This window comes from Macrobrachium rosenbergii, chromosome 43, assembly GCF_040412425.1.
Source record: "Macrobrachium rosenbergii isolate ZJJX-2024 chromosome 43, ASM4041242v1, whole genome shotgun sequence".
NCBI classification, from domain to species: domain Eukaryota; kingdom Metazoa; phylum Arthropoda; class Malacostraca; order Decapoda; family Palaemonidae; genus Macrobrachium; species Macrobrachium rosenbergii.
Genome location: NC_089783.1, coordinates 24978053 through 25004963, shown reverse-complemented (window position 1 = coordinate 25004963; position 26911 = coordinate 24978053). Strand labels below are relative to the sequence as shown.

The window sequence follows — 26911 nt, the reverse complement described above, 5'->3', positions numbered from 1 at the left end:
CTTATTTTAAAGTATAGTATCGTTACTGTGGTCAGATATTTTCTTTAACCGAGAGAGTTTTCATGTGAGTTAGCTGAAGTGCCAAGAGTTTCACATATCAATCGGATTGTTAGATGTTGGGGATCTGGTGAACCCAATCATCCACTGATTACTCAGATGAATGTTGGCTTCTCTATACCACGACAGTGGTCCTGTTTTGATGATGGATCCATGTTTTTTACAATTTGACAGTGGCTTAGATGACCCTGAGCGAATTTTAATTTTTGCTGCCAGTGAAGCCCTTGAAGATTTGAGGTAATGAGAGAACTGGGCAGGAGACAGAACTTTCAAGAGTTGCCCTACCATATTCATTCAGTTGTATGTATTACATATTTAAACTAACAACTTCAGTGCCCCAAGATTATATACTTTACTACCAAACCACATATGGCAGGTTTTTCTGAAAAGTTAAATACAAGCAGTCCCCGGTTAACGGCAGGCTCAGTTAATGGCGATCTGGATTTACGGCGCTTGTCTAGTGACAAAAATTGGCAATTTTCAGCGCCAAAAATCGCCGATTTCCACTTATCGGCGCCGATAATTGGGTACTGGCGACAATACATACATAACAGAGGAAACCATCAAGATGGTGAACTCCATAAACTTCTCAAATGTAGCCCTAGGACTAGCTACAGCAGCTTCTAACTTGCCAAACCTCATATCCTGAATAATATGGGGAGCTGTCTTTTCCTATTCTTACCTGCTTCTCTCCACCACTTATTACTTTAAATAATCATTCATTGTCTCATCTGGCCAATCAACCATTGATTGCAGCAATCATTAGATGCAATCCTTGTTCCCACAATTAATGCAAAAGTCATGACCATCATGAGCTAATGAGTAAAGTTGGGTAATACACCTCTTACCTTAGAGATTCATAAGTTTTGTAATTATCTTCTTTAGATGACATCCTAAACAGTGGCAAAAACCAAGCAAAGCCAAACCAAAATCCAAAAATGATAAAAAATGTCAATGCAAATAGGTTGACAGCACTCGCTAAATGTCCTCTCAGACCAATGACAAAGAAAAACTGAAACAAAAAACAATAGATGTTCAAACCTGCAGTTTACCTGAAAGGTATGGATTAATAAAATTTCCAACTAAATGATCCAATTAATTTTTTAGTTTTAACACTCTATCATACTCCTGCTGACATGGGAAATACAGCTATCATAACAGCATACTCATCAATTTAAGAACACAGATGCTTACCATAAACTGCATGGATTAGTTACAAAATATATAGAAAAATAAAAACTGTGAAATAAAAAATATACAGAGCAGAGTCAAAACTCTTAGCACTTGATGCCCATCCTAAAATTCAAATCTTAATTCTAATTACAAATTTGTACCCACTGAGTTAGTAAAGAGACAAATGAATATTAAATTAAGTAAAAAATACATATCAACACAAGAAAAATACTCAAACAAAAATACCAGTGATTAACAAACTGAAAATGGTTGTTGAGAGATGAGCAGAACCAAGTAATGATTGAGTAAAGCATATAAAAAGCTAACTCCAATCAAATACTTGAAGAAAATATAATATTAAAGGCCAATTTCAATTATAAAATTACATGAATAAACACTAAACCCTAATGCCATTTATAAATAAATATATACCAAGCTAGAAAACAAGAAAAAGTTATGCTACTTTGAACAGAATCCTGAAAACTAAACATTTAGAGCTAATGCACGAATATTACACGAACACAGAAAAAAAGTACAGCTGCCCTTTAAATTATGCATGGGATTGGTTCCAGAACCCACTTCATATCTAAAAATTTGCATACACAAATTCCTTGTATAAACTGGTGTAATACAATAAGTATAGGGTATTTACAAAACAAACACCACCCTACTTACAAACATTCAGACACAAACCAATGGGATCGTAAATTAAAATTGTGCTCAGAGTGCTCCCCTTTGCTAACTGCAAGTTCAAATTTTGTTTTGTATGCCTATTCTGTACATACAGTACAGTACTGTACTGTATGTACCTGTAAGTGAATTGTGCATTGGGATGAAAAAACATACAGTACTGTAGTGACTTTATATCATACTGTACTTAAGTAGTCATGAACAGTATAGTAACCAACTTACAAACAATTCACATTACAAATGCCCATCCGGAACATAACTCGTTCATAAGTAGGGTGGTGTCTGTATTTATACTTACCCTATGCACATCCTCCTGTACACAGAACACACTATTAATCATCTCTAGATTAATCATACCTAAAACAATGAAGACTAAGGTAATAGTTTTTATGAATACTATAATACAGTAACATCAAAAAAGTCTATCTGTTCAGAACGGACACAGCCATTGTAACCCTGACTTCCATTACATATTACACATCAACAGCAACTACACAACTTTCTTTTGTTCAAGAATCAATGAATTTCTTTCATCTAAAAGCCTGAAAGAAGAACTATAAATATACAATTACAAATCAGTGATTTTAACTATATATTCATTAGCCCAGTTTAGCAAGAAATTCACTTTTGCATAACCTTGATTATAAGGAACTAATACCACTCCAGTTTCGAGCTGTGGTTACATAACATAACCACCCTCCAACAGAGCTGCAAAATCCCTATCTAGCAAAGATGGGAAATACCTAAAATAAAGGATTTTCAATCACTGCTGCTAAATGCAAATATTGTACAATAAAGGAGATAAAAGGAAAGATAGAATAAAAATTGGCAAACTGATGATTGCATACACAGCAAAGACAATCCTAAGAGAAAACTGAGCAAAATCTGGGAGATCTCTGCAAGCTGTAAACAGTTCACCACACAATAAGTGAGGTAGTTAACTACCAGGGACTCAGAGATTCGTTGGTGCATGCAAAGAGCTCCCTGTGAGCTTATGCTTTTTTTTGTGTGTTAGAAAACAAATGCTTCAGATATGGTTGATCACAAAACTGAGGTATAGTATAAGTAATGTGTCTGTAGTGAAACATTTTTAAAAGGCCTTTTTTCTGGAGTTCCTCTTGCATACTCTGGCATATTTTACTTCATGTACACAAACATTTAAACGCTTTACATAATATCATGTGCTGCTCCAACAACCTCACAACATGAAAATACCTGCAACACAATATACATATCTGTCAAGTAACAACAAATAAAAAATCAGAATTTTTAAAGCAAAATTAAAATGGCGCTAATATGAATATATTTAAATACAATACTGAACAAAATGCATTATTGAGTGCTTTCATATGCAAAGTTTCATTCTTAAATGTAATGCAAAATGAAGATATGTATTTCAGAACAAACTACAGAATCAAAATCTGTTCTTAAAAATTAATGCAACCCAAACCTCTATTGCCCAAGGTACATGAAAATCTTAGGAGCTAGTTTTAGTAGTATATACTTGTTGGTTAATGGCAATACAAACTACTTTGAAGAGCCAACAAACAGCTTAGTAAAGGATTAAAAGTAGCATAAAAAGCTAACACACCTGAAACCGAATTAGGGCAATACCTCCTTCCATAACTGCCAGAATAGAGTAGGGTACATAATGAAGCATTCCACGCACCCGAACCATGTAACTCATCAGGCTATAAGCCTAAAAGGAAACCATACAGCTATTTCTAAGAATTAATCTTTGAACCTTAATTCAAGATAGCCATTCAAAGCACAAGCTTATGGTTAAAGAAACAGTACTGAAATAATCTAAGTAGAATAGTCTAGTGGTACTATTAAATGTTTCAATAATAAAGTCAACTTGAATACTGCATGCTTTTTTGTTATGGAGATTCACCTCAATCCTTCTGACAGAATCAATACCCTCAACAATGGCTCTGATTGAAAACCTGATCATATTGAATGATGAACGGACAAGCCCTAAGAGAACTGATACCACCGACATTCCCTAGAAGAGAAAGGTTACATATTTAAAATTTGAAACTTTTCATTGTCTTCAAAGACACCTATTGAACTTTACTTTCCAAGGGAAAAATAATATTGTATTGCACTTACAAAATTCACAGAGAGAGAGAGAGAGAGAGAGAGAGAGAGAGAGAGAGAGAGAGAGAGATTTCAATAGAATATCTTTAACTTGACATGAGCAATAGGAGAACCATATGGTACACTCCATCATACAACCATAAGTCACTGTGTTATGAATTATTCTACCACGAGTCATAAAAATGAATTCTGAAAGCCTTAGACTAATGACAGCCATTAGGATACCTCTCTTATCAAAGAATAAAACTTAATCATTTAAAATCAACTACTCCAAGGTTTTTGGACATATAGGCTTATCTAGATTTAAACATTTGAAGTATAATAAGCAAGTTGGTTAGAGCAAGAGCAAACAATGCTTAGGCTGAAAGGGTCACAACTTCCTTCTCATGAATACTGACAAAATGTGTCATCACACTGTTCTATACCTCTCAGTGACAATAAATGTATAAAGGATAGTACATATATCTATGATTACATAGTGGTTTTCAAGAAATCTTTCAATTATTTCTTAGAATTTGGTGAATCACAATAAATTAAAAATTCCGTCCTAATTTCAGCACAGGCAGTCCCACGTTATCAGCGGGGGTTCTGTTCTGACAGCGTGGTGATAACCAAAAATCAGCGATTTTCAGCAGCTTTTTCGGCGCCAAAAAGCGCCGAAAATCACAGATTTTCAGTTATCAGTGTCTCTGTTAGGTATGTATCAGTACCAATACCAAATTATCAGTGCTGATAAGCAGAAATCAGCGATTTTATGCACTGAAAATTGCCAATTTTCATCGCTAGACAAGCACCATAAAACCAGATTGCCAATAACTGAGTCTGCCGATAACCGGGGACTGCCTGTAATTTACTGATACAGTATCAGTTACTGTGAACAATGTATTAAACTAAAGATAAGAGTGCTTCCAGGTGAACAGTTACAAGTAATGATAATTTGTGAATATTACCTTTAAGGGAGCTTGGTTGGTAAATGCTTAAGTTCTACATTGTCATCTAGCAGTCCTCCTGCTTAGGTTGAATAGGTACAGTGTCACAATTTAATGGACAGCTTTTGGGTCTTCCCCTTTGGGTATGTAAAATTATGCTACTTTTATAAAATTAAGTTTTGTATACACTTACCAAGTACTGTAATTACATAGCTATAGTTTCTAACTCGCCCAGCAGCTTAAATTCAAAATTCACGGTAGCGCTTCAATTGTTTTAGTGTAGGTGACTAGTCCTGCCCACTAATGGGAATACCAGGAACGACTTAGCAGACAACCCCATTCTGTTTGTGCCTTATGTCCATCAGAGGGGAGGAGGGTGGGCTCTGATTCTGTAATTACTTGGTAAGTACAGTATATATAAAACAATTTTATTATAAAAATAGCATTTTTATATAAGTAACTTCCCAAGTAATTACATAGCTGGATACTATATTGAGAGGAGGTGGGATACATGGACATATTCTACTCCAAAACATTAAGTCATTTCATACTGCCTCTGGTTGGTGCTCATCTTAACCTGTAGTGGCGTGGCGGTACAGTCATGTAGCGCCTCTACTTAAGTGGGAGCTTTGCAGCGAAGAGTATTCTGATGGCTAGCAAAGCAACAACAGGTGCCCTTGCCCTGGGCACAGTACCAAAATAAAAAAACAACCAGACATACTGTCACTTACACTGAAATACAGGCAGTCCCCGGTTTACGACGGGGGTTCCGTTCTTATGCCACATCGTAAACCGAAAATCGTCATAAACCGAAAAATCGTCGAAAATTGTCAAAAACCTAAAGAAAACATTACTTTTAATGCTTTTGGTTCATTGAAAATGTAAACTGCATTTCTATTGAGTTTTTCATGAAAAAAAAAAAAAAATCCAAATTTTGATTATTCTCCAATTTTGGAGCCATACTTCTTCCATCGGATCAGTGTCACAAGCGTCATAACCCCAGAACATCCGTCGTAAACCGGGAAATAATTTCTGATGAGTATATTTGAAAAGCGTCATAACCTCGGAACGTCGTAAGCTGGACCTGTTGTAAACTGGGGACTGCCTATAAAGCCACAACCCCTCCACTGAGAGTGGTGGGTGCTCCAGGCACATTGTACCTGCTGGCTCAACAAAAACCGACTCCTTACAACAAGGTAAAGAGATACAAGGAGAAAATCCTATGCTTCCTCCTGCGATACCATGCTAGTTACTAATAATGGTTAAAAATACTGCAAAATTTGAGCACTTTTAACTTTCATTAAAAATAGTGAGAAGCGAAGATCGATTACATTTCAAGTAGGTCGACTGCAGAATGGAAGTAAGGGGCATGTTATGCCTACAAGCTAATGAGGTAGAAGCTGCTCTGACATCCTTAGCTTTCACTTAAAATAGGCACAATGCTCTCCTGAATCTGAGAGAGGTCTCAGAAATAAAGTCCATTTAGGATGAAGGACAATGCATTCTTAGTCAGAGGTCGAAATGGGTCCTTGCCAGAACCTATAGGTTATGGATTGCCCTCTGTTCTTCCAGTCCTGCTCAGGTAATACCTGAAAACTCCAACTGGACAGAGGGCTCTCTATTTTTACTCAGAGCCCAGGATGTCTGTTAAGTTCTTAAGAGAAAGAACGGATCCAGGTCTTGGATAGGCTCTTGTCCTTGGCTAAAATCCAAGGGCAAACAAGCAAACCGTGTCTCCTTGTGAAAAAAACCTCTCTAGAATGATGGCTTGGATCTCACTAAAATGTTTTAGCAGAAGCCAAAGTCACCAGGAAGATAGCCTTCTGGGTAAGGTCTTTTCCGAGAAGAGGAGCATAGTCACTTCAACACTATGTCCAGGTTCCAGGAGACTGGATTTTCTTCCTTGTTTGGACTAGTCAAAGGACTTGATAAAGTTGCTTAAAAACTGAATTAACCATAGCTCGACACCCCTTAATGGAGGAATACGAGAGATTCTAGATCTCCTCAGATAAATGAGGCAATCTACAATTTGGGTCACATATGTCTCAAAAGGAGTCTGAGGCACCAGCTACTCAAAATTGCTCACTTATTCTAGAAAAACCCCTTTGTTATGACAAGCTTCCAGGCAGTCTGAGGCCCATCCAGACAAGAGCGAGCCACCCTTAGTGGTATCTCTTGATGTGACGTTGACTGAGTAGACATGGATTGGGGCAGTCTTGGAGAGTCCGCCAACAACCGTGGCAGCTTCGGAAATCATTATTTCATGGGTCAGAATGGGGCTATGAGGGTCATCTTAACGTTGCGATGAGCCTCAAACTTGTTCAGCACTTCCTTGACTATGTTGAAGGGCGGAAAGACACAGGGGTCCAAATTAGACCAAACTTGCAGCATGGAGTCTGCTGCTCATGCTAGAGGGTCTGGGGCTGGAGAACAAAGGAGAGAAAAACAAAGGTTCATTAATGTAGCAAACAGGTCCAAAGTTGGCCTGCCCCATAGATTCCACAGACCCTGACAGACTAGAGGATTCAAGGTCCACTCGGTGGTAAGAACAAGCTTCTGACAGCTCAGTTCGTCCACCAGAACTTATCAGGTGGCCTGAATAAACTGAGAGACTAGAAAACTCGATTTTGATTGTCCACAGTAGAAGTTCTCTTGCTGTTTGGTGGAGAGAAAATGAAGAAAGTGTCTCCTTGCTAACGTAATAAATGTTAGGACTGTGGTTTAGTCTAAATGGATTACCACAGTCTAGGAGTGAACTAGGGTTGAGAAGCACTGAAGCCCTAAGTGAATCGCTTTCAGCTCTCTGACATAGATGTGAAGGCTCCGTTCTTCTGGGGACATGCCCCAGAAACTTTCCGGTTCTCCAAACGGGCTCCCCACCCTAGATCAAGGTGTTGAGAAGTCTAAGTCTGGTCTCAGAGGATGAAGGAACTTCCCTACCGAAAGTTAGTTTGGACAGCCACCAATACAGGTCGGACTTAAAACTGGGGTTTTGGGAAAAAACGAAGGTGCCCGGTTGTGTTTCCCTGTCCGAGCATTTTTCTTTCGAAGGGAATCAAAGAAGTCAGTCGTTGAGGAAAAGCTGATGTTCATGGCCAGAAAATTAAGTCAAATGTAAGAGGAGCGAGGACTCAAGAGAAGACTTGTGCTATAGAGGCCAAAGCCTAGATCCCCGAACTGGAAGATCCTGTCTCGTAAGACGGACCTGAGATACTCTCCGAAGTCTGGACGTGGACATGGAAGGAAATATCCAGCATATCCAAGGTCTCCATCCAATCGCCCTGGAGAATGGACAACAAGACTGTCTGGTTCATCTCTGTCTTGAACTTCGTTCTCTATTCGAAGAGAAAAAGGGGGCTGTGGGCCATGCAGGCTCGCTGACAACCCTGTGGCCTAGCAAGCAACTGAGTGAACTTGCAGATCATTGTGCAGACTCACAGATGACTGTACAGACTAGTTGCTGACCTTGCTGACTCTTGACAGCCATGCAGACATGTGAACATCCGTGCAGGCTCGACTTCTTATTTAGACTCGATAATGCCTTGCGTGGACTCAATGACACCTTGTACAGACCGAAAACATATGAGGAACTTAACGTGGTGGAAACTGATATATCTGGCATGCTTATAAAAAGCTTGAAAAGTCCATAAAAGACAGAAAAGCCTGGGCACAGGAAAGCAGTGTCCCACAATCCTCTAAACAGAAAAAATTAGTCTGTGAGTGGGTACTAGACGTTCAGCGGCGGGAGTCTAGTGCTGGCTAGATAGTGCCGAGTGTTGGGTGCTTGGGAATTGGCGCCAGGAGCTCAGAAGTTGATTCCAGTCATTTGGGAATGGGCACCGCTAGAAAGCACTGGTCCGAAAGGGTTCACGGTGCTTTCTCTTCTTGCTTGGAGTCCAAGTAAAAATCTTTCAACAAAAGAATGTTCAGGAGAGAAGGTATCGCCATTCCAAAGGAAGTCGGACCGAGGAAGTGACAGAGGGAATCACAGCAAAACTGCAGGAAGGCTGTGAGATGAAGCTAGCCTCCTTACTGCTTGACAGGAAGCAGAGAATGGCAACCGTCATCTGCTTGTATCTTCAGCAGCCGTGAAGAACCGAAAAACATAGGTGCTTGCTGTCTGCACTGGAAAACTCAGAACTGGATAAAAACTAGAGGAAGAATTGCAAAACTCTCAATTGAAGTCTGTCTAACTCAGTGGAAGACAGTCCCCAGTAGACACATCCACTAATGTTCGGAGTAAGAAGGAAAAAAGGGGCTGGAAATCAGCGGACATCTGAAAGTAGCTGTGATTCTCTTGGCAGATGGAAAGCCTGAAAATTCTGAGAGTTGAGGCTGATATCCTAAAAGCTGACACTTGTGACGGAGGCTGTGTTCTGAGGAAGAGGTGATGTAGATCTGTAGGTGAAAATAACAGGGCTGATTGCCACTGTGAGGCTCTCACAGTAGTAAAGGAGCACCAGAGCTCTCTCTTCTTGAGATCCAAAAGAAAAGAGCAGATATCTCTAAAAAAAACTATCTTAACTGTCCTTGTCCATGCAGGACTAGACTAAGAGACAATCCGAGACAATATCTCTCGGCAAACACTTGGGAATCCACTATCATCTTACCCCGTGCTCCTGCTGCCTGCCAAGAAAAAACCTTTTACTTCAAAAATCTTGACAAGATCTCCAACAAGGAGGTCTAGTTCTGTCGAAGCACCAGAGGGAGGAAATCCAGACACTTGTCCTGCTCCCTTTTCAAAAAAAGTCAAACTCCCAACTCCCTGAGAGACTTCTTGGAGGACGAAGAAAATGCCAGAGGTGGGAGTTTTCTTCAACAAGTTCATAAATTCAGGACACAACAGTCCCTGTCTGCAAAGGACAGGACTCCAAGACACTAATTGTTGCTAAAAAAGGAAGCAACGTCGGCTCATCTTGAACTCTAGGTGAAAGTGAAAGACTGAAGAGAGCTAAAACGCTTGTGAGTGGTCTGTATGGCGCTCAGAGGCAGGAATCTGCTACTTATGAGTTGGCGCCTGGTGATAGCAGACTGGCATCGTCCACTTGAAGGCTGGAGCCAAGCATTCAACAGGAGACTGGTGCTCAAGAAAGAACAACAGTGTGTTCTTAGCAAAGATAGGTGCTGGAGTACTAACAAGGAATTGTGGCCAGACACTAGTAGGCCGGTGCAGGGGGCATGAGAGTGGGCGATGGGAGCTCTGTAGGTTGGTGCCAGGTACTAAAAAGAGTTCTGAGTGCCCGGTAACTGGTGTGGGCGTTCGGGAATAGGTGCCAAGAGAACAGGAACTGGCGCCGGACACTAGTAAGATAGCACCAGGCGCTCAAGAAGACATCAATTTGGCTGTCTTTATATCCATCAAGATGCCTTTCCAGTGGCTGTCTGCCAATACCTGGGAATGTATTACAGGTCTGACTGAGGGGGCAACTACCTGGGGGCAAACCCCTCCGACTCCCTTGGACTGCCAGTATGTCTCCTCCCAAGTTTAGGGGAATATGGCAGGGACTGTAGGTCTACGAGATCCAACGGGCTGAATAGCCACCTCCTCCACTACACAACCATTAAGACGCCTTTTCAGTAGCTGTCTGTCAATACCTGGGAATGTGCACCAGGTTTGACCAAGGTTTAGGGGAGTCTGACAGTGACTCAGGTCTCGGAGAACCAATGGGTCAGATAATCACCTCATCCACTGCACAACACTTCACTGTTACAAGGTTAATTTTCTGTTAACCTACACACAAGACTGGCAATGCCTCAGGAAGGAGCCAGGTGTGGGAACAAGTGGATAAAAAGTAGGAGGGCTAGTAGCAGGAGAGAAAAAAGGAAGTGGGGAGAGTTGGCACCAGGTGTTAGGGCGCATGAGAGCAGGAGCTGGGTGCCCTGTAACTAGCGCCAGGCGAGCTGAGAACTTGGGAGCTGGGCGCTGGGTACTCGGAGTACGATTCTTGGCTCTCAAGAACACCTTCTCTCCTAAAGCTCATCCATCAAAACATTAAGCACAAAATTTCTCCTTACTACACTCCTGTCCTTACACTTTTTCAGTTCTCTGCAAAGAAAAAAAGTGTGAAAAGAAGATATTTAATCTTGATCGCAACTTCACTACAATAGCGAAAAAATGACACACTTGAATCAGATCTCAATAATAACAAAACAATAAAAAAAAAACTGATCCTGAAAGCTACAAGCTTGAAGGCTACTAGAAATCAGCAGTAATATTTCACAGAAATCTGGTTACAGGCAGTCCCTGGTTATCAGGGGGGTTCTGTTCCTGACAGCGTGATGATAACCGAAAATCGCTGCTAACTGAAGATTGCCGCTAACTGAAAATCGGCGATAATAGCACTGATCCCTGGTTATCGGCGCTGATAACCAGTGATCAGCACCGGCGATAACTGGCGATCAGCACCGATAACCGTGAATCGGTGTCGAAAATCCAGTTATCTTCGTCGCTAGACATGCGCCATAAAACCGGATTGCCGATAACCAGGGACTGCCTGTATACAACTGGCAAATAATGAACAAAGTTGCTGCAAACACTCAATGTTTACATTGGGCACGGTAGAAAAAGAATGAGATTGTCTGCTAAGCTGTTCCTGGTATTCCTGTTAGTGGGTGGGATTAGTCACCTACACTAAAACAACTGAAGCACTACCGTGAATTTTGAATTTCAGCTGCCGCACAAGTTAGAAACTACTGTATAGCTATGTAATTACTTGGTAAGTTACTTATATAAAACTGCTAAGTAAAAGTTACTTATATAAAACTGCTAAGTAATGAAGATTGGCATATAACCTACATGATAGGGTACCAGGGCTAACCTAACAGCCTATCCTAATTGTTAATTTGTAATTATTCAGTTTGAAATATTGATTTACTTTTCATTTGAATTTAGATATATCTGCAAAATTAACTGCATCTAAAAATATGTACAGTATACTTACCTCTACCTACTTATTCTTACAAGAGGCATGAAGTCCTCTATACAAAACCCATACAATAAAAAAATACAAAACCCACATAATACATCAAAACATAAGCACTGGCTCCTTTAAAACATAAGTAACACCAAACTTTCATAAAAAACCGAGAGAGAGAGAGAGAAAGAGGGAGAGAGAGAAGGGGGGGGGGGCACAACCAGGAAAGCATTGTTTAATGTGTGCGTTTGTTTGTTCGTCCACTGTCCATCCTCAGAGGTGTAAATAGGAAAGCCTCAGTCCACTGTCTGACATCCCTATTGTGCTTACTGGATCTTTCCAGAAGTACAAAATACTTTTATTATATTTATCAGACTTGGGGAAATCTGTTAAGTAATGAAATCTGCTAAGATGAGGTCCTTTTAGTTGAGGTGCCACTGCCCTAGTGTTTTCAAAGCTACGGTCGGTACTTCTTCAACTGTACAATGCACATCCACTTTAATATATCCATACAAATAGTGGCTTAAGTTACAAACCCAAGTGCCAATTTGATTAATCAGTCCATACCATTCAATTTTACTACCTGGAACTTTAACACTGTCTGAGTTCTCTCAAAATTAAACCTACCCTACCTTCTTTAAGAGGCTAACTTGTCATCATCATCAATACTAGTTTGCCCATATCCTAAAAAATTATAGTAAAAAAAACAAAGGTATGAGATGGCAAGTCCCAATATGACTAATGTATAAAGTCTGTATTAATCTGTGCAGTAGAAACATGGGCACCACTGCAGCAAATGGAAGAAATTTTGAAAAGATATAGAGATTGTACAGGCGGTCCCTGGTTTACGACGGGGGTTCCGTTCTTGCGCCGCGTCGTAACCCGAAAATCGTCGTAAGCCGGAACATCGTCGAAAATCGTAAAAAATCATAAGAAAACCTTACTTTTAATGCTCTGGGTGCATTGAAAACGATGTAAACTGCATTATTATTGAGTTTTACATCAAAAAAACCTTCAAATTATGATTATTCTGCCATTTTGGGGCCATATTTCTTCCGTCGGATCGTAGACTTTAGAACGACGCGTCATAACCCCGAACATGCGTCGTAAGCCAGGAAATAATTTCTGATGAATATATTTGAAAAGCGTCGTAACCTCGGAACGTCGTAAGCCGGAACCGTCGTAAACCGGGGACTGCCTGTATTATGAAAGAACAAGCAGTAGAGAGATGTAGTATCCAGTGGCTAGAAAGTGAATAGCTCTTTAAGACTAAGATGGTTTGGATATATTGTGAGAAGGAATGAGGGCAGGAAAGTAATGGATTTGGAAAAAATATCAACCAGGAAAGAAAAAATAAACAAATGAGCACATTCATTTATAAAAATTTTTTTTTTTTTAAATTAAGGCAAAGGTGTATAGCACTTTCAAATTTGCAATCCAAACCACCTGTGACACCAACTGTAACTTTTAGTAACACCACATCTCTTAGTAAACAGCATATAACCTGTTTGCTTACAATGAATTTCAGTTCTCTCATTGCCCTTCCACTCTTCCATATTCCTAAAACCTCTTCCTTTGATCAATAAGTTTATACTAGCTCTCCTAAAAATACCATACTATACTAACTTCCATGGCTTCCCTTTCTATACTTTGTAAATTCCTCAATTACCATATATAACATAAAAAGGCAGTGTCACTGATGGACACCAACATTTATTTCCAATTCTTCTTGTATAACTGCCACTGTTTTCATTTTACATCTTTTACTTGTATCATTACTTCATTAAAGAGCAATTTCTCAATATATATTACTTCACATTCTAAAAAGCACCAATAACTGTCATTCACTAACAGATTACAGGCAGTCCTAGGTTATCAGAGGGTTCCGTTCCAACAGCATGACAACAAGGGAAAATCGGCGATAACTGAGAATTGGCAATTTTTAGCGATTTTGCACCGGTTTTCGGTTATTGTCACCTCTGTTAGGTATGTATTGGCGCCAGTGTGTGATTATCGGCACCTATCAGTGCCAAAAATCGCCGATTTTCCTCAGTAGACAAGCGCTGAAAAACCGGATCGCCGATAACCGGGGACTGCCTGTACTTAGAATTGAATTTGGTTGCTGTTTTTCTTCTGTCGCATGGCTGGGTTTGTTTTTTCAATAAAAGACTGATAAGGTGTTCAATTTATTTCAAGGAGAGGCAAATAACAGCTGATAGAGCTCAGAACAACTGTTCACACCACTGGGCAGCTGGTAGAGCTCAGAACAACTGTTCACACCACTGGGCAGCTGGTAGAGCTCAGAACAACTGTTCACACCACTGGACATGTGATTCTTATAAGTTATTTCACCAAAGTTGGTGATTTTACTGATTTATTGAAGTAGGTTACAGTGTTACTGATTTATGAAAATCTGGCTATAAAGCAAAGTACCAGGGCACTTTCAGCTATTCAGCACTTAACACAATGAAAAGAGGGAGGGAGTGGCTGGACAGCAAGGTACAAGAAAAGAAGTGGGAAAGGATGTAAAGTAAAAGGTTAAAAAGTGGGTGCAACTAGGAACTTGAAGGATGCTGCAAAAAACCTTTTGTAATGCCTACAGTGCACCATGTGAGGTGCATTGATGGCACTTCCTCCTACGCAGTAGGGTGCAGTGTTTCCACTGGATGTAAATTCTACTTTTATTGTATTCCCAAATCTCTAAAATATTTGTACTCTAGTTTTTTACCATCATATTTTCCTTTAAACATAGTTTCCTAAATCGTTAACAATCAAAATTTAACCTCATTGTCCTATATTCTCAGTGTAATGTATTTTAGTCATATGTATCAGTTTAATACAGTATTATATTCTCTAACAATTCTGTTTCATACTTTAGCATAGACTTTTAATTACAAATAAAGTAATGGCATACAAACAGTAAGAAATTCGGACATGCATATTTAAGATTTTCATCTCAATGTCATACCTAACATTATTACTATTATTATTATTATATTATTATTATTATTATTATTAGTCAGCAGATGAAACCTATTCATATGAAACAAGCCCACAGGGGCCACTGACTTCAAATTCAAGCTTCCAAAGAATATGGTGCATTAGGAAGAAGTGAGAGGAAGTACCGTAAAGGGAAAATACAGAAAAGTTAGATTTGAGTCAAAAGTTACACTAGAATAGTTAAAGTTACAGACTCATTCAGCTAAGTTCCATCCACCTGAAGGGGAGGATGGGGTAGGAAATCTGTATGAGATCTGCTAATCAATAGTGTTTTCATTTCACTAAAGTTCAGCCTCATACCCCACTGACTACACCTTCCCTGATCTGGTCCATATTCCATTAAGGTGAGGGCAGCTTCATTTCTCGTAAGTGAAACTTTACTACACCCATAAGTGTTGCATCATTGGCATACTGAACAATCTTGTTTTCCAAGCAAACAACCATATCACTTGTGTATACTAAAAATAACAGTGGGCCAAGAACACTGCCCTGTGGAACTCCCGACACAATAGGTCTTGGTTCACTAAAGATCCCGTCCACAGCAACTCGCTGCTGCCTACCAGTATAGAAATCTTGAAGTAATCCTAAAACATATCCACCCACTCCAAGATTCTGAACTTTATAAATAAGTGCCTTGTGATTTACTAAATCGAAAGCAGCACTAAAATCTATTAGAATTACACTGCACTCAAAACCCTTATCAAGGTTCCCTTGCAAATGGCTTTTCATGTCTAAAAGAGTACTGCAGGTACATAACTGCTTCCTGTAGGCATATTGACTCATAACAAGCTTTAAAACAATTCAGCAAGTTTTGCAAGGGCACAAGGAGAATAAAGATTGGCCTGTAGTTACTGTAGTCTACAGATATGCCACTCTTTGGAACAGGCACTGTATTACTAAGCTTTCACTCATCCACAAAGATGTTTATTACGTAGACATAAAAATCTATAGAATCTACTAATCTTGGGAGACAACACACTAGAAGCTTTTTTAAAAAACAAAGGGAAGAAACCATCAGGATCTTCTCCATCCCAGCTATTAAGACTATCAACAATTTTCTTAACATCCTTAGAGCAAAATGCAAGTTTTGTAAGAATACGTTCAGGATCACAAGTATCAGGGAGAGGGACATCCTCAGCTGATTGCTTAGCCTTAAAAGCTCGATGAACCAGTTTAGCCTTTTCCCTAGGGCCAGTAATCAATCCACCATCATCTGTTAATAGTGGTGGAATGGAAGACGAGCCTGACCCAAAGAGAGACGATACCAATTTGGTCCACCAAGAATGAGGCTGAGTAATTTCCTCAAGTTTCCTCTTCAAGGAATTATTGTAATTTCTCTCAGCTGTATGGTAAGTTCTATTCGCAACACTGTGAGACTCAACAAAAATTGTGTAATTTTCATTTGAATGATTTTGCATCTATGTGTTGAATTTGGCCAGTTTATCATGGTAGGCTCGTCTACATGTACATTTCATGAAACCATGGCTAGTCATTTGTCACAAATTTGACAACCTTTCTAAGGACATACCTCATTAATATAGCCATCAGCATTTCATTTAACTTCTTCTTGGGATCAGCATCTAACAGAGCATCTGAAATATCAAGTGTCTGACAAGCTTCAATAATGCGATAAGCATCTGAAATATCAAGTGTCTGATAAGCTTCAATAATGCAATCTCAATTGGCTCTGGATTTCAGCCAGACTGTTTTCCAATGTTGGAATTAGGAATACAGGTAGTTTTTGAGTTACGATGATTTGTCTTACAATAATTCGAGTTTGCGATGGGGTTAGCAGTTCTGATGGTTTAAAAAGTTACGATGCGATACCTACATGAAAATATTTTGAAAATACTTTCAAATTTTGAGCGCGACAGGCACAGGCAGCAGCATACAGTGTGCGATGTGTTGGCCCAAGGGACTGGGATGTGGATCTCTCTCTCCCTGACTCAACCTCACTTGCACTTGCCGTCTACGGAGTCAAGTTAGGTCAGTGTTCGTGTGTGATTTTTGTGTGTTTGACTGTATGTAAACTGTTTAAAACTCAAACTTGTGTAATACTGTATCAGTATGTCTGCCAAACGCCCAAGTGAGTCTCTGGCTGGTAATGTGAGGAAGAGGCATTCCATCAATTTAGAGCAGAAAATGAAAATTATCAACCAGCATGCCATGAGAATGGCAGTCATGGTGATTGTGCATGAAGAGCATCTATCGCAGCCAACAGTATCTACCATTATTAAGGTAAAAACCAATAATTGACGCTATAAAGGCATCCACTTCAGTCCATTCCATGATCATTACAAAGAAGAGATCAGGGCCTTTGGATGAAATGGAGCAGTTACTGGTCGTGTGGATGGAGGACCAGATACACAACTGTAAGCCACTCACCCTGTTCACCATTCAAAAAAGGGCACGCTGGCTTTTCGATGAACTAAAGAAAAAATTTGATGATACCCACAAAAAAGATTTTGCAACAAGTGCTGGATGGTTTCATTGTTTAAAAAACCGCCATAATTTTCAGTGTGAAAATCAGTGGTGGAGCAGCAAGTGCTGATGCAGAAGGAGCCGATAAATTTAAGGATGCTTTGCATAAGATCATCGTTAATGAAGGGTTCTTACCGCAGCAAATCTTTAATGTCGACAAAACTGGACTGTATTGGAAGCGGATGCCTCAACCTTCCTACATCCATAAAGAAGCAACAACGATGCCCAGGTGTAAGGCATACAAAGATCGACTGACTCTTCTGCAAATCTGAGGGCTAGCAAGAATCAGCAAGCATACACTTCCCGTGCATTAACACCTAAGTAAGAAAGCATGGATAACTGTACTGCTGTTCAAAGACTGGTTTGTGCATTGCTTTATTCCAGAAATGAAAGATTATTGTAGGGAAAACAACATCCCATTCAAAATTCTGCTGATTCTGGAAAATGCTCCTGGCCACCCTCAAAACATCGGAGATACTAATGAGAACATAAAAGTTGTATTTTTTCCACTGAACACAACTTCTCTCATACAACCCATGGATCAGGGAACCTTGGCTAAGTTCAAGGTCTATTATCTTCAGAACACATCTGCTCAGGCTACGGATAATGAGGAGAAAGAGCTCAGAATATTCTGGAAAGAATTCATTGTTCTGAACACCATTATGAACACTGGAAGGGGTGGAAGGAGGTCGATGTCAGGAGTTGAACTGTGAACAACTGTGTCATGAAAGCTGAAAACGCGAGGAAATCAGGTGCTTCCGCAATTTCATCAGAAAGTGTATGAATGGGATTTGGAAAATGTGCTAAAAGTGTATGTGAACTCATTTAAAGTTTCAAAAAGGATGAAGAAGTTGTGGAAATTAATAATAAGATCTTGACACTTGGGAGAAATTTAGATTTAGAAATTGGAGATGTAGAGCTAACAGCAGAAGATTTAATTGAACTTGCAGAAGACAGAAAAAGAGCAGAAGAGGAAGAAGAGCAGAGCAAAAATTTACGGCAAAAAAAAATGGCAGAGGCATTTGCCTCAACTGAACATGCAACAAAACTTTTCAGTCAAATAGATGTGAACACTGAATGATTTGCTAATGTTGAGAGAGCACTTCAAGATTCTATTGCATGTTACCGAGTCATTTATGAAGAATGAAAAAAATGCACTGTGCAAGCTACAATGGACTATGTGCTTCCTTAACCCTTAAGGACAGACTGAGCCTCAGTGTGAAGTAAAACAGGATTAGGGAGGTGGACAGATTGAGTCTCAGTGTGAAACAGCATTACGCACCACTGTTATGGTAATAAGGAGTCGAAATAGAGGTGCCAATACTTCTATATGCTATAAATTTCACTAATGGCAACTTTTATACAGACGTGAGAGTTAGGCCAGTTGCCACAGACGTCTTTTCACAGCCATCAGTAACCCTTGTGACTTGAAGGGGGAAAGTACTGCATCTCTCTCTCACACGAGTCTTCTTGTAAATTTGCTTGTAAATATACGAAGGGGTTGCTGTTGTTTTTTGTTTTTGTCTTTTATGATAGTATGTTGGTTGTAAATGTAATTTTACAAAGAAAATTGCAAAGAAATATTATAAAAAGCATGTACAAGTAAAAAAAAAGTGACTGAATCTTCCTTCTCATAAATTTGTGTGAATATTTTTCAACAAATATGCAAAAAATTTGTTACTGTTTTTATTTCTTATCTGTTTTGATATTGTGTGAGCAGTAACAATAATTTTATAAAATACAATAAATTTATTTATTAGAAAAAACATATAAGTTGGTAAAATTTACGATTGTCTTGTAAATGAGGCCCCACAAGGGGTTGTAAATAGTCATTTTCAACTTCTCGTGGAAGGTAGGGAAAATTTTTTAGAATTTTTTTATTTATACAGTGTAAATGTATGTGTCATTCTCTTTCCACTGATGTAATTTTTTTTTATTTTGCCGACCTTAAAGTTTCCCTGGTCTGGGGTGCTGCACATTGATAAATTATGCCGTCCCTTAAGGTTAAGAAAACGACCCCAGTACCACTGCTTTTCCTCACACCTTCCACCACATTTGAGCCTCAACCCTCTACATCTCGTGACAGCTCTTTCCTCAAAATCCTACCCCCTGTAACACCTGAACTAACAGCCGAAGAAATACTAGCTGAAGAGGAGGGAGTTGATGATCCTGCTGCTTATAATCCTTTTTATCTTCCGATTTTTAGTTATACATAGCCATCAAAAGCCTGACACCACTCAATGGATGGACTGAATCTTGGTGAGTATAGCCCTGTACAGTACATGTCTGATTGTTGTTTGTGTTATTCAATTTCTCTGTTTGTACTGAATTATCATAAGTCAATCTGCACTGAACCTCCAGAATTACCTGATATTAATAATTATACCATATATGTATAGAGTACTATATTGTACAGTATAGGCTAAGCTACCATGTATGTATAGATTGTACTGTATGCCCTAGTGTAGGTAGGCTAATTTCAAGTTACAATTTCTTCAAATAATGGTGGGGTCATTGTAACGTAACCGCATCGTAACTGGTGGCATACCTGTTATAATGATTGACAGATATGTCCATCTTAACGGTGCAATGATCAGAAGTGCCTTATATTCACAGACCTTGGACTTCACAATAGCTGGAACATCTGTGAATATGAGGTCTAATCTATTACCAGAAACATGTGTGGGTTCTTCAATTAGCTGGAAAAGATTGGAGGATACACAGAACTCATTTGCAGACCGGCCATGTGCTTTGCATTACATTCTCCACAAATAACGAATGAAGCTTTTGAATCCTGTGACTGAGCCATACTAATCCTTTCCAAAATCGTTGATATTTGGATTGCAGAAAACAGCAAATACATAAACATTGTAGAACTTACTGAAAATTTTAAAACAAAAAACTTCATGACAACTACACCAAATTTTTCTGACGGTAAATAGGTTGTCCAGACTTGGCGTATACAGCCATACCTTGCGCATGCGGGACGTTACGATGATAATGTCAGGGCCATTAAACCCAAGGATTAAAAATGCAACGCTTGACTTGTTACTGCTTACAAGAGTCTCAGATAAAAACAACAACTTGCAGTTACAGGCAAAACTCTGGAGATCAAGAAAATCTGACCTTAAGCCCCAAATATTTGAGTAAAGTACTTTGCAATTTTTCTTGCTGTAATGAGTAACAGGTCCAGGGTTCAGCTCAATGTCTCCCGAAAGAATTAAAATTAACAGCATAAAATCAATATCAAAACTAATAAACAGACTCATAACAACAGTAACATTGTAAAAATCAACAGAACAATAAACAACAATACCATCCACAACAACAGTATTTATATTATTTACAAAAATTCTGTTGAGAGTATAAATAAACATCACCATATGTCATTGAAAAAAGCGCCGACAGCAACTGGTTGACAAGGTGGGGCTGGCATACCTTGTAAGGCAAAAGAAATTCACCAGGTTTGCCATAACTAGGGGAAGACAGCCAGGATGGATTTAGAAATAAAATACTCTGAAGGAAAAGATTAGGTAAAAATGAAGGCACTTTCCTGATAATCCACCAAGCAACTTTTGCTTTCTTACCAGCCTGCCCTACACACGTTTTGAAAAAACAGAAAAGTGAACAAAAAAAAGAGGATAAATGCTTGATTGTACCCTCAAGCAAGGGAACTCAAACCCAAGACCATAGGTTTCTTGTTGCTCCAGATTAAGCCAGACAGTAACTATGCTTTTTAATGAGTTTGAGAACTCATATTACTGTGGTTATAAAAGTGTACGATACTATTTTATATCAATCTAACACTTGTTTTTGCTCCCTGCAACTTAACTTGGCTCATCAAATGCACAATATGAACTTCTGATGAACTGCCTACCAACAAGAGGTCAGGTTCAAGACATATTTCTGCAGGCAAAATGACTGTGAAACGCTTGATGGAACATTTTAACCTTAAATGAATCTGAATTTCTAGCAAACACATTGCTCATTAAGGTCCTTTACCATTCAACTTGTGTCAAATTGTAAAGTACAAATGTTTAATTAAATTATTCAAATGACCACAGATCATTTCAGACTTATGGGCAACAGTACAGTACATATAGTTTACACTGTATGCAAACTAACTAGCTCACTAGCAGACTATTTGAAAATAAACACAAGATTCCTTTCAGAAGGACCTTGTATAATAATTCTTGGAGCATTTAAAATACTTAATATTTTCCAAATTCCAGCCTTTTTATAAGAGGAGCATTTACCGTACAGAGTTCAAGTTTTACAAAGAAAAAGAAAAAGTAAAAAACAAACAAGATTGTATCTAAATGCCTAAATTGTGTATAGAGCAAACTTAATAAGCATTTTTGTAATCATGACCAGTTTTGGTTTTTTCAGCATATAAAGCCCTAGCCTGTAAAAGATCATTTTTGGACTTGAGTAACCTGGCTACTAGGACCTTAGGGAACAAGCAGTCCATAATCTACCTCAATTCTTCTAATTCTTAGGTTGATACTGGAAGAGGCAGAAACCTAGCATAAGCTCATCTTTAAATTTGTCCCACTGAGTGCTTAAATAAGAAAATTAAGGTGTACTAAGAATAAATTAATAAATTTTTGTTATTAAACTATGGCTTATGGAATCATCCAGTTTCATAAAAGAGTCAGCAAACTGTTCAGCAGAGAAGTTTTATATATCTATGGCATTTTTGCTACGATGACTAAGCGTTGAAATGCTGCATCCAAAGCTGTAGTAGCAAAGTAAAGTAAGATCACTTAACTTCTACTGGATTTACAAAACTAAGTTGAAAAGATGACAAGAGAACTAAATAAGAAATATAATACTCGCAGAAACAAAAACAAAAAAATACCAAATTCAAATGCAAATCACACTAACACTACTGCTTATAAATAAATTTCAAAAGCAAACCACACTAACACTGCTGCTTACTGTATAAATAAATTTCAAAAGCAAATCACACTAACACTAAAGTATTGACATTTGCACCTTAACACGTTCTTCTGAAATAAAATACTCAGAGATGACATGGGAAGAAGTACGGACCCTATTTAGAGACTGACGGACATCCTTCACGAAAAGACTAGTCACTGTAAATGCCTACAAAAAACAGAAAGAATTATGATTACCACTGAAATCCTACTTAATATCAATAATTAATTCCAAGTTCTTACAATGTCCATCTCCTTAGCAATGAGCAAATAATTATCAACATGTGAGTATAATCTTATATGACCAAAAGTCCAATAATAGGCCAGGATAAAACAATCAAATTTAATTGTTACAAAATAATCATTTAAGAAAAAATCTCCCAATTTTATGACCCGTATCGTAAACATTTAAATTTGTACTTAAAACTAACATTTATAAATAAGATGTCACAAAAAAACTAACTGCACTTGTTAATCTTGGCATTTATATGTGAAAACTCCATAATTTACAGACACAAATTTTTAAACTCAACTTAATTCTAGCACACCCTTGACCTAATTTTAGCACAAGCTCTCCAAAACTACTTGATACCTGGCTCTGTCCTTTTATAATAAAACATAAATATAATGGCCATTTCATTCATATTATATATATTCACCAATATTTTTACATATGTTTTACAAATAACTTTAGAGGCTAAGTACCCCATTTCCTACCTTCAACTTCCATTCCACAACAAGTCATTTTTCCACTAACAATCTTTTTTTTTTTAATAATTTTTGCATTTTACTTTTGTCATCTCATGTTACGTATTGTTTAAGTATTTTATTCCTCTAAATCACAAGGGACAACAAATGCTATCACTCACATTCACACATGTGGCATATTGCACTTGAGCTTTGTTGAACATCTTGATCTATGTACTTTAAGTCAATTGCTTTAATTTCAAAAGTTATGCACAACTACCCTACAATGCAGTGTTATTCTACATAATGGAAAAAAAACTGATAGACTGAGTTACCACACATTACCATGGAAAAGGTCAATGATCCCTTATTACTTATATAGATGCCAAAATGTGTTGAAAGAATCTACGTACAATACTTTTAAATAATCAAAATACCCTTCCTTTCAATGTCTTGCATTACAACTTGTTTCATTAAAACATCTAACCTTAGAATCACACACCTCAGCTACCCTTATAACACTAATGTAACTATACAATTCAGTATTCTGTTACTTTATTTATAAGACAAAGTTCACTGAAAAAATTGGCTACTACTATGAGGATTCCTGTGCAGGAGAGGGGTCTGCAACAAAACAAGTTTTAATGGCTCATAAACCACAAAATGCTCAAAGAGATCAGGCCTATCAACCTCATAGGGTTTAGGATGCTGCTGAGGCCAAGGAGGAGATTCAATGGTTATAACTGGTGAAGAGTAGGCAGTGACAAATCTTTCAACATGCTGAGGGACTATCTCAAGTGACTCTACACCTCTTTAAGGTATAGACTAAATTCAAAAACAAAAATTCCTTATAATGGAGAGGTAGTGCTTGTCTCCCCAGCTTATATATCTTTGGACTTCTAGTGGATGACTTTCCTGAAAAACCAATGAGCAATGGCAGACATCACTGGCCTTAGTCAGCTAGGACCTGCACTATACAAGGGACTAGCTATCCTTTAGTGATGTACCCACTGACTCATCCAAGGAATCTGCCACATTAATAAATATAAAAAATATAGAAAGAGCCTCTAGCCCAGGGTAGTATAAGGGATGATGATATATACTATATGAATAAATTGAAAACAGGAAACTGGAAAATAACAAAAAAAAAAGTCATTCATAAGACTGACCCATCTCACAATCTAATCTACTGCTCCTTGCCACATAGCACACATGACAATAACTTAACAAGACAGTCTAAGGACAAACAGACACACAAGAACAAATAACCTGATTCCAACTTTTAAGGAAGATGTAATCAATGGTATACTGTCACTTGATGGTACATGGTCAATTTGCAATTAATACAATACCATACTAATTCCAAGGCATTATATAATTTTGACTTCCTACAATGGTTAGTATTCTCAGTTAATTCTGGCTTGGTAATTTCAAACTATGGGCAGCCTAAATAAGATCTGATATTAAACTTAAACAGAAATTCAAAGTATGATTATACATTGGTCTAGTGCAATCTCTATTGCTAACCAGGTGTGAGGGACATTATGAAAGGAAAACTGTATCTGAAGGATTATTAGGAGTCAGATGGCTAGATAGTGAGAAATTATTCTATAAAGGATATTACAGAAGTTACATAGTCAGATTAAAATGCACTGCCATAAAACAGAAAAATGAGGAAAAGCCTAATCAAAGCATTTCAAAACTAACTTTGTAAGGAATAATTTTTACAGAACTTTTGCACTATCATGTTACTCAAGAACATTTTTACTTTTACCTATCTGCATGCAAAAGCAGTTATTGATATAGGCAGTTCCCAGTTATCGGCGGGGTTCCATTCCGACGGCGGGACGATAAGCGAAAATCAGCAATTTTTGGCACTTATCGGTGCTGATAAGCGCCAAAAATCGCTGATTTCTGGTTATTGGCACCTCCTTTAGGTTTGTATTGGCAATAAGCGGAAATCGGCGTGTATTGGCACTTAAAATCGCTGATTTTCGTCGCTAGACAAGCGCTGAAAAACCGGATTGCTGATAACCAAGCCCGCCGATAACAGGGGACTGCCTGTGTACACATTTTAAGAGATAATCTATCTTACTACAGAGTTTAAAACTGAATAATTCTCTCCTCATTTCCACATATGAAGTCAAAATAATACTGCAGATCTAACAGTAATTTGCATTTTTTATGAGTAGCTCTTCTTAAGGATTTTTTCACAAAAAATCCTTTCATTCCATACAGCCATTAAAAATTTTGCAAATCATTGTCAGCCATATAATTAACAATCATTTCCTTCATACAAGACCTTACATAATATTAAAAAGCACAAGGTAATACCTAGAAACAGATGCTTTATTAAAGTCATCTCATAAGTAACCTTGAACATTTTAAAGAACTGCAAGCTAACATTCAAAAGCTGTAATGTACACCACAAATTATTTAATTTACAATGAGCCTTTGAATTTTTTAAAACAATATTTTCAACATGACTTAAGCATCATCAAAGCAACTTGTAAAAGCCTACAAATTATTGCACTGTGATACAAGAATCTCGCAAGTTATGTACCTTTGCTCGCGTCAAGGAAATCTGACCTTCACGAATGGCAATGCTGCAGTAAGAGGTACAGTCCATAGCAAACTGTAAATGGCTAACAAGCCCCATATAGGACATTGCCTGGGATAAACAATGATTGGGTAAGGTACATGATAAAGTTTCCACAGAAAGAAAATAACAAATCGATGAAAAGTAAGATGTCTTAAAATATGCAGAGTATTGAAGTGCTTTTCCTTAATCACTGTTTGACAAAAAAAATTTATTTTCTCAGCAGTTCTATTTTATCCGAGTATATGAACCCATATCCTGGGTAAGCTTGTTACGGAAAAAAAGAGACCATGCAAAACTGAATTAAATTAGTATAGTTATTTAATGAGAATGAGCTACTTTGGACAGCACGGGAACCACTGCCAAGTCACTAAACTAGGCCATTTTTTAACACTGTGTACATGCAGTCTGTGAGATCAGGCAGTTTCCCTGTTTCCATGAATATCATTGTATTGTAATGAATTTTCTGTGCCTATATAAGTGGCAAAGTTTTCTTATGCAGTAAACATACCACTACGAAAGAATTTCCAGACATACTTCTGTAGAGAGCTAGGGAAAGGATCTTATTAATAAAATAATAGCGTCTCTGAAATGAAATCTAGTCACTCATATTACTTTTATCTCTTACACAATACTGCTTGAATTGGTAGGCATGTGGCTCCTGAATTATGTATAGCTACGGTATATATGAACCTAAAACATGAGGATGTACATACAGTATTGTGATGTGGAAGTGTGGTGGATGTTTCATGAAGGTGGTGGTAATTTGTTAAGAATGATTAGAAGTTTTTATCAGGAATGAAGACTGATTATGTTTTCATGACTATCCAATATTTTTGGGGGAAAAAGTGTTGTAAAAATCATGAAAAGGATAGGCGTTGTAGGTGAAAGTTTGTAGGATAGTAATTATTATTTATAGTAAAAATTGGGGAAAGGGTAGGAGCTATGGGTGAAAGTTTGTGGGACAGTAATTATTAGTAGTGAGCCAGACCACTAAGCTAATTTATTTAGATCTCACTGGGCTGACACAAAGAGCTTGTATTTATTTATAAAGTTTAGATTTCATTGATTATAATTGGGTTGACTGAAATGATGGAGATTCTGACTAAATTTCTCAAATTGATTCGTTTCTGAAACTTGACATTCATTGTTGATTATATTTTGGATATTTGCATAAAAATGATTAACTGCTATTGTTACTTTACATTCTGTACATCTAGGGATTGGATTGTGTACTACACATCACATTTCCATGAGTCAAATACAGTGGCCAATTCTAAAATAAAGTTAAAATTACATGTGTCATTACTTTTGATATGATGAATTCATATTCCAACAATG

The 26911-nt window shown here is 37.9% G+C and overlaps 1 protein-coding gene across 10 annotated transcripts in view; it reads right to left on the bottom strand.

Annotated features, from left to right (window-relative positions):
* LOC136828667 (ATP-binding cassette sub-family C member 5-like) overlaps positions 1-26911 on the bottom strand; it is a 323720-nt gene that overhangs the window by 138774 nt on the left and 158035 nt on the right. For 3 of the 10 annotated variants that reach the window (XM_067086729.1, XM_067086727.1, XM_067086730.1), the window contains exon 12: positions 3815-3925. The exons of 4 other annotated variants lie outside the window; for them this stretch is intronic. In XM_067086729.1, coding sequence (XP_066942830.1) covers positions 3815-3925 — 111 coding nt within the window. Of the gene's footprint in view, positions 1-3511; positions 3620-3814; positions 3926-22342; positions 22454-25534; positions 25643-26911 lie in introns of all 10 variants that reach the window. 3 more of the 10 variants (XM_067086734.1, XM_067086728.1, XM_067086735.1) reach the window with 3 other exon arrangements.